This window comes from Montipora capricornis, chromosome 6 (assembly GCF_036669925.1).
Source record: "Montipora capricornis isolate CH-2021 chromosome 6, ASM3666992v2, whole genome shotgun sequence".
In the NCBI taxonomy this organism is placed as follows: domain Eukaryota; kingdom Metazoa; phylum Cnidaria; class Anthozoa; order Scleractinia; family Acroporidae; genus Montipora; species Montipora capricornis.
In genome coordinates this window covers 10642365-10654433 of record NC_090888.1, presented here as the reverse complement: position 1 = coordinate 10654433, position 12069 = coordinate 10642365, and the positions used below count along the sequence as shown (strand labels likewise).

Sequence of the window (12069 nt, the reverse complement as noted above, 5' to 3'; positions counted from 1 at the left end):
CATTTAATTCATTAATTCGAACAAACAAAAGAACGAATGATCTCATCCTTATTACTGAGTTGCCTATGGCAATCCAGTCGGGAAATGGGTAGATTTCCGTTTTCTGTTTTACTGGGTTGCCTTATAAGGCAAACCCAGTCAAGGTCTTCGTTTAGTTTGTTTGTTTTCTTTTTTTTTTTTTTTTCCGTGTCGGTAAAAGTCTTGCCTGTCACTCCCCTGGTAAGTAGTGTCTTTGTGTATAGAGCCTTCTGCGCGTATTTTCTTAGGATCGAGAGGGTAGTGGAACTGCGTAGATTTCTCTTGTGGACACAGTAGAATCATTAACTTAGCCTGCAATGGCGTCGAAAGTCATGCAACGCGAATGGCGTTTTAGTGGATCCTTAAACAAAATATACCCTTATGGAGCTCAATAATGGAAAGTCAGTTGGATAAACTAGGCATGAATCTCACAAGCGACGAGTACTGGACTTCGACAACAATCTATCGCCCGTCGAGACGAAATCAAAGTGAGCAGTATTTACCTGAAGTACATGGTAATTTGACACAATTGAGTTTCTTGTCTTCACGCACGCAATCAAATAGGAAGAGGTTTTCGCCTCTAAGAGCAAATATGTTGTTTGTTTCAAAAAAATTTTCGCTGGAAAAGGATTCTGTGGTATTTTCTGCCTTTGTGAATTATAATATCATGTTGTGTATTGAATTTTCGAGCTTAAGGTTCAAATGTGATATGGGAGAAGTTTTTTAGTATTGCTCTGTAAGCAGGAAGGGTTCACAGGCCTGTTGGAAGCGTGCTTGAGTTTCAACTTTTTGAGCCCCAAAATCAGTGAAAACTTGTGACGCAGATGAATAATAAAGTAGCTGCTATTTCCAAAATGATGGAATTACCTGGTGATAAATAACGTCGTACACGTCTTGGAGAGTAAATTTTGACTTTGCATAAACAAGAGTTGGGCGATTGTGATCTTTGTTTTGACTTCGCTCATTTCATTGTCAAACTTTATCACACTTGACAGAAAAAGAAACTTACAAAAACCCGGTATCTTGGGCATATGAATTACGGGGTGGTGACTTCTTTGCCTAAAAGCAACTCACTTAACGAAACTGTCCTTTTTCAAACAACAACAAGGATTCAATCAGCTTCAATTCTTACAGAGTTCGATAAAACATGCGGTGGGGCAACCAAAGCGATGGGAGCTGTGTTGGGGTTTCAGTGTGAAAGTACAAACGGCTACTAACACTCTTATAACTCTTTTTTCATTATTATTTTATTAACCCACAGTCTGCAGTCTGCAGTCTGCATTTTACCCTCAGTCTGCATTTTATCCCTGGTCTGCAGTCTGCAGTCTGCGTTTTACACTGACCGGTTATTTGAGTGGTTTTTGGCAACAGAGGTTAATTATTCGTAATGCGATCGCTTCCGTTGCCGTTAGCAATGGGTCGCAAATTTGACACTTTTATCGCATTATCACATTACCCATTGAACCACGTTATCTATTATTCCTAAAAATCTAAAAATATTCGTGCCTTATCAGTTTTCGGTCGAATTTATGTCCAAGAAGGCAGATAAATTGCAGAATATATTAGTTTTGCATCCAAAAATTCGTAATCAACGTTAAAATGACCAAATTTTGCCTAGAAAACATATTTTACTGTTATTTTTCTTAAATTTTTTCGTTCAACTTTCTCTTTTATAAAATGTTTCAGTTTTCTGTAAATAAGTTATATGCTGTTGGAAAGCTTATTTTCTTAGCTTTAAAATGATGTATTTTTTCCCCCTAACTTAAATATTTTTTGAGAAAAAAAAGACATTTTTTGGCGATGGCTGATTTACCGCGGTTTTCTCGCGGCTGGGAAAGTAGGAAGAAGAGTTAGGCCAGTAGCCAGGTTTTTAACCTCAGAAAAGGATCTGTTTCGTCGTACGAACGTGTGAGAACCTGTAAGCCAAAGGGCCTCTGCTGGTATGACTTCTGGGTGACCCCTTAATAACTTCTTACTAACCGAGCGCGAGGGCTGTACTGCCAGGGAAATATTGGCCCGAGGTCGTGGCAGTACGGACCGAGCGCAGCGAGGTCCGTGCAAAAACGACCCCGGGCCAATATTCCCGAGTACGGCTCGAGCTAGCTCGGTTAGTAAGTAGTTTATTATATGGTTTTTTAATTACCTTTTGCTTTGTTTTTGCAAGCCCGTAATCGGCCCGTGGGCCAGTCACAATTTGCCTGGAACGCTGCACGCCCGGGGGGGGGGGGGGGGGGGCTCCCATATGAAACAGACGGGGATGCTCGTCGTCTCGCTTAGGGGTGTAAATTTTGGATTTTGGTCTCGCTTAGGGTGTTTCGGGCAAAGCGCCAATATTTTAAGCCGCCAAGGTCAAAATTTGCTTAAGTCACGCCCAGATTGGTCTCCTTTAGGAGTCACAAAAAGCTTGAGCCACGCCCAGATGGTCTCCTTCAGGGGTTAAATTTAAAATTTCCGACTAGCATCCCCGTGTGTTCCATATGGGAGTCCCCCCCCCCCTCCTTCCCTCCGGGGCTGCACGTACCACAGGCAACCCAGTGTACCCTCACGGAGGGTCTAGTTTTTTTTTTTTTCCGTGTCGGTAAAAGTCTTGCCTGTCACTCCCCTGCTAAGTGGTGTCTTTGTGCTTAGAGTCTTCTTTGCGTATTTTGTTAGGTTTGAGGGGGCTGGGGTAATGCGTAGCTTGCTCTGCACAATTAACCTGTAATGGCGTCGGAAGTCATTGTAACGCGAATGGCGTTTTAGTACATCTTTAAAGAAAATATACCCATATGGAGCTCAAGAATGGAACGTCAAGACAGGCGGTGAAACATAAAGATCTGGAATCTTAAAAGCGACGAGTAATGGACTTCGACAGCGTGAATCTTTCGCCCGTCGAGCCGAAATCAAAATGAGCTGTACTTTTAATATTTCGCCAGGGTGGTGTTACGTACAACACTGACACCAAATGGAAATTTCTCTGGTAACCTACGTGTGCAACAAAGACAGAGAAGGAATCGAACACCACAAGTAGGTTTACTGAACTCGCATCTATTTAAAGTTTGCCTGTTTGACTGGCAAGCAACATTCATTTTGTACTCAACTCTGCAAAGGTTAAAAAAAATTGGAAATGTGACAGTGAAAAATTATTTGAATGAAAGCTTGTTGTCTCTTATGCTTTATTATTTACGGTCAAGGTTATTTCGAAAAGGGTTTGATGTGAACTGTCAGAAATTTATTTAATTGCATATGCTTTGTGATTGTGTGTTTCGCTTGCACGCACGCAACTGAAATAGGAAGGGTTTCTTGCCTCTTATAGCAAATATGTTGCGTGTTTCGATAAATGTTTCGCTGGAAAATATTTCTGTGAAATTTCCAGCTTTTGTAAATTTATCATGTTGTGTAATTTTCGAGCTTAGCAAATTGTGCATACATGTGTTGAAATGTGATACGGGGAGAATTTTTGTGGTAACGCATAAGTCACGAAGATAAACAACTCTGTTGGAAACGTGCTTGAGTTTCAACAAAACGAGCCCCAAAATCAGTGAAAATAATAAAGTAGCTGCCATTTCCAAAATGATGAAATTACCTGGTGATAAATAACGTCGAACGCGTCTTGGAGAGTAAATTTTGACTTTGCATAAACAAGAGTTGTGCGATTGTGATCTTTGTTTTGACTTCGCTCATTTCATTGTCAAACTTTATAACACTTGACAGAAAAAGAAACTTACAAAAACCCGGTATCTTGCCATCATTTGATATAGATGCTTCACTGTTTGGCGACTAAACATGCCGCGGTAACTTAATCACGGCGCCCGCTGAATTCCGGCCATGTCACTTTCGATTTGGCGATTTATTTGAACGAAGCAAAAATCTCCCAAAATGTTTGTCGCTGATCGTAACTTTTTATACGCTATATTCACGGTTCAAAATTAATGTTGATTTCATGTCGTAAATATGTTATTCTCGATCGACCGTCCTGGAGACTTCCTTCTGCTCTTCCTAAAAACTGTGTATCAATAGTTATTTACTTTTGCATCAATATTTGTTTTTGCATAAAGCAAGCTAACAAGATCTGTACCTTGCTGAGTTTGCATTTGTTAGCGTTAACAGTATTTTCGGTCCGATGCTTCTGTTTTATGAGGGGTATATTGTTTCGGTCTCCCATCCAAACACTAACCCCGCCGAACAGGGATTGACTTCAGTGAACTTCGGCATTACAAAGCTGTCAGATGCTCAGCGGGCACGCTTAAACTTGTGGTGAAAAGAAGCCTTATCAACATGTCAGCCTAGAAGCCAATGTTTCTCACTTCCCACTTATTTTCTTCAATCTTTCTGGGTTCAGTACTTTGCTAGTAACCACATGTCTTCTCAGACTATTTACCCAAGACTTCTACCATGGCACTACAGTGATAGAGAATACCAAAACAATTTCGTGCACTGTTAGAGCTACATATTACGCAAGGACAGATCTGTTTCGTCGTACGAACGTGTGAGGACCTGTGAGCCAAAGGGCCTCTTCTGGTATGACTTCTTAATGACCTTGAAAAAAATTGTTTGGAACGGTGCACGTACCACAGGCAACCCAGTGTACCCTCACGGAGGGTCTACTTTTTATTACTGGGTTGCCTATGGCAAACCCAGTCGAGGTCTGCGTTTCGTTTGTTTGTTTTCTTTTTTTTTTCTTTTTTTTTCTTTTTTTTTTTTTTCCGTGTCGGTAAAAGTCTTGCCTGTCACTCCCCTGGTAAGTGGTGTCTTTGTGCATAGAGCCTTCTGCGCGTATTTTCTTAGGATCGAGAGGGTAGTGGAACTGCGTAGATTTCTCTGGTGGACACAGTAGAATCATTAACTTAGCCTGCAATGGCGTCGAAAGTCATGTAACGCGAATGGCGTTTTAGTGGATCCTTAAACAAAATATACCCTTATGGAGCTCAATAATGGAAAGTCAGTTGGATAAACTAGGCAGGAATCTCTAAAGCGACGAGTACTGGACTTCGACAACAATCTATCGCCCGTCGAGACGAAATCAAAGTGAGCTGTATTTACCTGAAGTACATGGTAATTTGACACGATTGAGTTTCTTGTCTTCACGCACGCAATGAAATAGGAAGAGGTTTTCGCCTCTAAGAGCAAATATGTTGTTTGTTTCAATAAATTTTTCGCTGGAAAAGGATTCTGTGGTATTTTCTGCCTTTGTGAATTATAATATCATGTTGTGTATTGAATTTTCGTTGACTACGTGGGCGGGTTTTACGAGAAGCACCGATAAATGAAGTGGCTGGACTAACAACCATGACAGACCGGTGGGACGGAGCCAACTGCAAGAGCGTATCGTCCTCGGTTACTTACAGAAAAGAACTAGACAGCGAGCTTCAAGTCTTTTCACTATAAACATTATCTTAATTTTAGAAAATACTTTACCCCTATCCTTTACCTTTTTTGAAAATCCTTATTTCAGAAAAGCTTTGCTTCTATGCCTTACGTACTGGTGACAGCCGAACATGTGCGACCTGACTGAACGCACGATGCAGCCTCTGTGTGGGTAGAAGCCATCGAATTACACAAATTTAAAGTGTGTTTACGCGAGATGCAGAACTTCGATGGACAACACAAGAAAATCAGCTTGGTAAGTAATGCTACCGTTTATCTTGCTCGAGTAATTAAATGACAACTGAACTAACACAAGAAAACTGTCACCTCAACATCAGCAAAACTACGTAAGGTAAACGGTGATTCGCACGTGTGCCTTTTAAAAGCCCCAGTTAGATTCTCACAAGCGCTCTCTAAAGATTCTTTCCTTAACCATGATCCCAAAATCGACCAAGTTTCAATCCATACATGACTTGGTCCGAATCCTTGTCAGTCTGTATTTAATTGCCTTGATAAATGTTCATTTAGTTGTAAATAATGCAGTCATCTCTATTTTTTGCATAACTGGCTCGCGTATGAAGAAGATCTGCCAGACAATCTTCTTTCCCAGCAACACAAACTCGCATTCCTGAATGACTATAAGCCTCGTCTTCAAGATCACATCACTTTTTGCCAGGTAGGACTATTTCATTTTTGAAACCTCGTTCTTCTTTGAAAGGCAAATTTCGGGATGCAATTACCACTGATGACAACTGTTTATTTCACATTGTAAGGTTCCCAGAAGCCTATTATTCTGCGCTGACAGTCATTGTGTCAGCCGCCCATAAGAACACTTCTCTCACCATGGCACCAGAGTAAAACAGCGTTGTCACGTGGGTCGAGGTACGTAACTAAGAGATCTCGAATGAACCCTTCAACCATCGACAGTTAAAAACTATCATCGTTGGCCAAAAAAAAAATCTTTTCCACGGCTCTCAAATTTCGATCAAACTATGACCACAGCATGAGAACTTGCACAAGACCATGAGTACAGAAAATCGCCTTCAGCCATTTAGATCTAAGTAAGCCATACGGTGATGTAAGAGTAGCTGACAACAGCACCAAGAAATGTTCCTAAACGAAACATTCCGCAAAATGTCATCCCCGGAATATCGTCTATTTTCAGCAAATCAACACTTTCAACTGCTCTGTCTGCATGAAAGAACTAAGTAAACTTCATGACCTGGATGGCTATGATCCTGTTGACGCATTGATGTTCGTAATTAGTGAGTAAATGCTATTGTTACACGCCGATAGTTCGAAAAACGCATTTACAGTCTACTTAGAATATGCATAAAGGGTTTTAGCGCCCTGAGTGTTTCTCTTAATGTTGATGTATAGCCCAGCCATTCAACGCACCCGACGTTCATCTATGACCTAACCCAGTAAAGTATTTCTAATAACGTAAAGAGCATCGAGCCGTTTAACTCTTCCCGTTTCTTCCTTTAAAAGAACGACAACTTTCTTTTAACTTTGCTTGGTTCTCCTTGCCCTTTCTGCATGTTGTTCCCAATTCAGCTTCTTTACGTCACATCCCCTTAACAAGACACACTCCTCCGCCTTAAAACGTTTCAGTTGTCTCATTTAATATTCCTCATACTGTACTAAACAAAACTGGAATTTGGCAAACATAATTTGCTCTCCTTAAAATATTGTTCTTTTTTTTTTCAGGAGCTCCAGAACACATGTGCAGTGGTGCTACAGCGCTTAGAGTTATATCAATCAAAGTTTTATTCATGACAGCCAAATGACCGCCTCATTTCAGCTTTCACCTAATACTCAAGCCAGTTACGGTCGCCTAAATGGTAAAAGAGGAATTGGATGGTGGACAAAAACAGCCAACAACACCAACGACTGGCTTCAATTCAAGTGGTGAGATAATTTATCAACTTCAAATGCTCACCACGCTCAGATAGTGATATTTTAGAATGCTGACCTCAAATAAAAGAATTAATTGTAGTGCGCGCGCAGCAATTTGCCCAACCTCTTTACTTGCCTTGGTGTCAACCACCGTACATTAAACCTTCAAGAAATGAAAACACAACTCACAGTATTGCAGCAGTCCTACAATCTGCGTTAAACGTTGGTTAAAGTACTGCTTTAGTCCTCAGCAATCCCAAATAAAACTCCATTGCCCTATAAAAATTACAAGATTTGCTCCCTTCTTCCGGGCCGGATTTAGCATCACGATTACAGCAAAGTCAAAGTCTGCTTCAAATGGGCGTTTCCGCAAAAGATCAAATTTAAAGAAGCTTGATGTTAGGTTATTACTTCCCTGCTATCTACAGATACTAACAATTTCTAAGGGGAAGAAGGACGAGTGAAATTGTAAATAATGGTGTCATCTTCACTTCAACTGCTACTGTCCATACGCATTCCAACGGGCTTCCAACATTAAAAAGCATCATTTATAAAAAGTACTGTCACTTTGCTTCTTTCTTCACCTGATAGTATTCATCCTAATCAAAGTGCCTTCTTTCATACCGAAGGAATTCCACCTCATTGGCGTTCAGCCAAGTTCAACTATTACAACCCACAAGTTACCGGTAGCCATCTCTGCCAGATATGTTCGCTTTGTTCCAACCAAGCAATACAACTGGAACTGTTTAAGAATGGAAATCAACGGTAAGCAACTCCCTTACAAGAGAACAGCAGCCGACGCAGCCAGCTCAAAAAGGAGGAAAAAGCATACAGAAAGAAGAAAGTAATGGGCCTTTTACATGATTCCGGCGTGCTCAAAATTCCATAAATTCACGACCAAGCCTCGTTTGCTTAACAAATAAAGAAGCCTTGACTGTGCTCTGTTCTGTTGTAAAGCACGCAGGAAACGGCTAGAGCACGAAAGAAGTGTAGGGGGAAACACGAGCCGATAGGCGAGTGTTTCTCCCTACTTCTTGAGTGCTCTAGCCGCTTCCTAAGTGCTTTACAACAGAACAGAGCACAGTCAAGGCTTCTTTATTTGTTTTATGATAAAAAACAAGTAATTTTCTTCAAAAATTCTACTTTATTTTCAAAGCGCGCGCTGCTGAGATGTCGTCAGCACAGTGCTTTATACTCTGATAAAGCACGCTACTTTGGACCAATCAGCGCGCTTGTAAGAATGTTTAAGATTATTTGATTGGTTAATGAAACAAAGGCTTGTCAAAACATCAATCAACTGGAAAATCACACAAAATTAGAATTTATGGAAAAACAAGTGCCTCAATGTTCGGTTTCAGTCCGTAAAAAACAGCAAAAAAGAGGATCTAAATGATTAAGTTCAGTGAAAACCGGCCGAATTGTTGCCCATGAAAACCTGCACGTTTCCGACATGACAACTGGAAAACAAACTCTTCATTGCTTGCGGCTGGAATCTGAAAACCTGTTGGGAATTTTGTAAATGAAGAACTCCAGCGTGAGGACTTTCTGAGCTTGAAAGAACTGCTGGACCGGGCGACGGTTGAGGTCTTCCATCCAAAGCACTTGACAGAATATCTGAGCAAGCCTTTAACTGACAGCTTCAATAATACCCAAGGTAAAATTCGGAAATTCATCTGCCATTTCTGCGAATGATGGCGTGGGCTTTCGTTTGTTCCGTGCTTTGTACTCTCATAAAGCACGCTGTTTAAACCAATGAGAGCGCGCGTTATATAGAAACTTTATTATAAAAAAGTTATTCAGTTCATCTGGACATGCAATACAGTTCGCGCGATGACTTCTTTTCAAGTTTTAGGGACCGGTCATTATTTACTGGGGGCGGGAGGGCCACTAAATTGAGAAAAAGTTTGGCCAAGAAGTTGTGGCCCACCCCCATAAAGGGTTTAAAAAAAAATGACCCTCCAAAAACTCAAATTAAAAAATTGTGACCCTCCCCAACGGCAAAACAGTAAAAAAGTGGATTATAAATAACTCTCAGCTTTTCCTATAGTCAGATATTAACCTTGTTTAAAATAATCAATAATAAAGATATCGTCCTTTCCATGTCCTGCATGTTCCACCAGATTTGGTAGTACACAGAATGTCACTTATTTGCACTTCTTCGTTGTTATCGTCATTGTTGCCTTCATTGACAGCATCGCTTACGCTGCCACCAGTGTTGTCATTGTCGTCGTCGTCATCGTCGTCGTCGTCGTCATCGTCGTCGTCATAACCACTATTGTCGTTATCCTCGCTGTCATCGTCACCCTCACTGTCATGTACATCTTTTTCACTTTGTTGTGCAGTATCTGGTGATTCATCTTCATCACTGTCATCGCCAATGTCCTCCAGCACTACATCATCTATGTATTCCTCATCTGATTCTTCATCCTCGACATCATCTACTTCATTGTTCATTACATCGTTAACTACTGATCTCGCAATGTGGGCAGCAACAATGTCTACTTTGTCCTGTTTCAATGTGCTCCTTGGACAGCTGATACCACGTTTGTCCAGGTAAAGATCAAGAGAAGAGACTTTCAATTTTCGAAGCTGCCCTTCCCTATACATAAGTGTCCAATTGTAGTCATTGTACGTTTTGCTTCTTTCTTCTTTTTGAAGCCTTTTCCTTGATTCTTCACGTTTTCCTTTCTTACTTACCACGGCGACGACAATGAAGATGATGATGATGATGATCTGAATTATGATGATGATGATGATCTCGATGATGACGATGACTGCAGTGTTTTTGAAGCGGCCAACCAAATCATTCCAGTGCAAGAGAATAGTTCAGATGACGATTATGGCTCATACTGGGATAATTCCCCAACTTGCACACCATACCTGGGTCATGTGTCAGACTAACTGTCAGAGGTTTTCTATATTACTTTTATTCTTGAAGAAAATACTGTTTCTGTTCAAAAAGTAGAGCATATTATTAGGTATCATCAGTTGTAATCAATGTGCGGTGCGCGTGCGCAAGTCAGACATGGAACTTTTACAGTTTTTAGCTGCTACTGATCATGACATCTCATGAGTTGTATTTTTAAATTTGTACAAACTTCGTACAACAAATGAATCATGTAAGAAACCGACACAAATAGCAAGTGTTTCTTTGAGCAGTTATGCATTTAATAAAGACCTTTTGTATTTATAATACATGTACCTTTATTATATAGGCCCGTATTTCACTTTTTATGCTGCAACCAGTGACAAATTAAAATCCACGGGGGAGAATAACCCAAATCAAGAGAAGCCTGAGTTCAGAGACTGGTGGTAAATACTTTTAGTATAAATACACAGGTGATTATACAAAATCGCGCGCTCTCATTGGCTCGCTATCTCGGATTATCAGCCGATAATCACTTCGACGGACAAAATGGATGCCAGTAGTCGTTTTGCCACTGTAAATGAAGATGATTTCGCGTTGAAATGTTTTTTTTTTTCTCTTTTTTGAAATAATCACCTCTGTATTTATAGTAAAACAATTATTCGCCTCAGGCTTAGTGATTATCGGTGAATATTCACCTCGACTTCGTCTCGGTGAATATTCACCGATAATCACTTCGCCTTCGGCGAATAATTGTTAAATAATCTCAAAAACACGTAGCCCTCCCCTCAATGAACTTTTTTTAAACATGGCCCTTCCCAAAGTGGAGCTCAAAAAATAGTAACCCTCCCCTCAAATGTAGTCTGCGTGGCGTGCAGAACCATTGGCAATCTTGATTGATTAGGGACCAGTTACGCAAGCACCACGACGACGCCAAGGAGAACGTTTTCTAAAAATATTATTTCCCGTTAGTGTAATAATTTCGTGACACCTCCAAGTCGTTCGGAATGGAAAGTGTTTATCAACATTGCGTGAACGGTGTGCTTGTTTGCGAAGAAAGTTGAAAACATTTCGTCACGTCATCTACACAACCTTAAAAATTAGTCAATTCACGTCCTCAGGACGATGACAAGGACGGCAAAGAATTTACCAAAATTCAAAACGCATGTGCAGGACGTGCAGAGCCCTTTTTTGTTTATTAAGTATATTTTTGGCCTCGCGAGTCAAAGTCCCCACTGCGTGCGGCCATCGTGAGACTCAAGCTGAGCTCGGTCAATCAAGCATCCAACAAATACATGGCATTCTCACGTGACTTCAGTGGTTGAAGATGGCGAAATTCCGACGCCACTAATGCCACGTGAGAATGCCATGTATTTTATTGGTTGGTTGCTAGACCGAGCTCAGCTCGATTATCACGATGGCCGCACACAGTGAGGAATTTGACTCGCGACGGCAAAAATATCAAACATGTTTGATTTTAATCCTCACGGCCTCGCGAGGCGAAGTTCTCACCAAAATTTCCCCGCACACGTGAGGAAACGGTTGAGCAAACCGCCTCGCGAGGCATTTTGCTCAGGTCTTTTCTCACCGTGTGCGGCGGGCTTAATGTCCCCACTACTGAGCTTACGTAAGCACAACGGCTACCAGAGCGTCATAAAACAATGGGCTTAATGCTGGAACAAAACAAAGGCTTGATACATTTCTTTGCCGTTCTCGTCCTGACGACGACGTGAAATGACCCAATTTGAAGTCGTGTAGGGGACGTCGGTACCTGACAATAAATTTTCAAGTTTACCTAAAATTTAAAAATTACCTAATTACCTAAAATTACGTAAAATCATTAGCAACAGTGAATTGTTTTGCGGCTGTTTTTCAAACAATGGCGTCTTGTTTCGAAGCGGTGATCCATGAATTTATTCAAGAACTGAGACAAATGAGCG

General features: G+C 40.9%; 1 protein-coding gene across 1 annotated transcript; it reads right to left on the bottom strand.

Annotated features, from left to right (window-relative positions):
• Positions 1 to 8279: 8279 nt before the first annotated feature.
• On the bottom strand, positions 8280 to 9940 carry LOC138054653 (uncharacterized). The gene has a single exon (XM_068901141.1). It carries the CDS (start codon positions 9868 to 9870, stop codon positions 9337 to 9339), a length of 534 nt encoding a protein of 177 aa, XP_068757242.1. The 5' UTR covers positions 9871 to 9940; the 3' UTR covers positions 8280 to 9336.
• Positions 9941 to 12069: the final 2129 nt, after the last annotated feature.

Bases quoted from the DNA above. Each gene is read 5' to 3' on its own strand.
- LOC138054653 (XM_068901141.1), bottom strand. From the start codon at position 9,870: ATGTATAGGGAAGGGCAGCTTCGAAAATTGAAAGTCTCTTCTCTTGAT.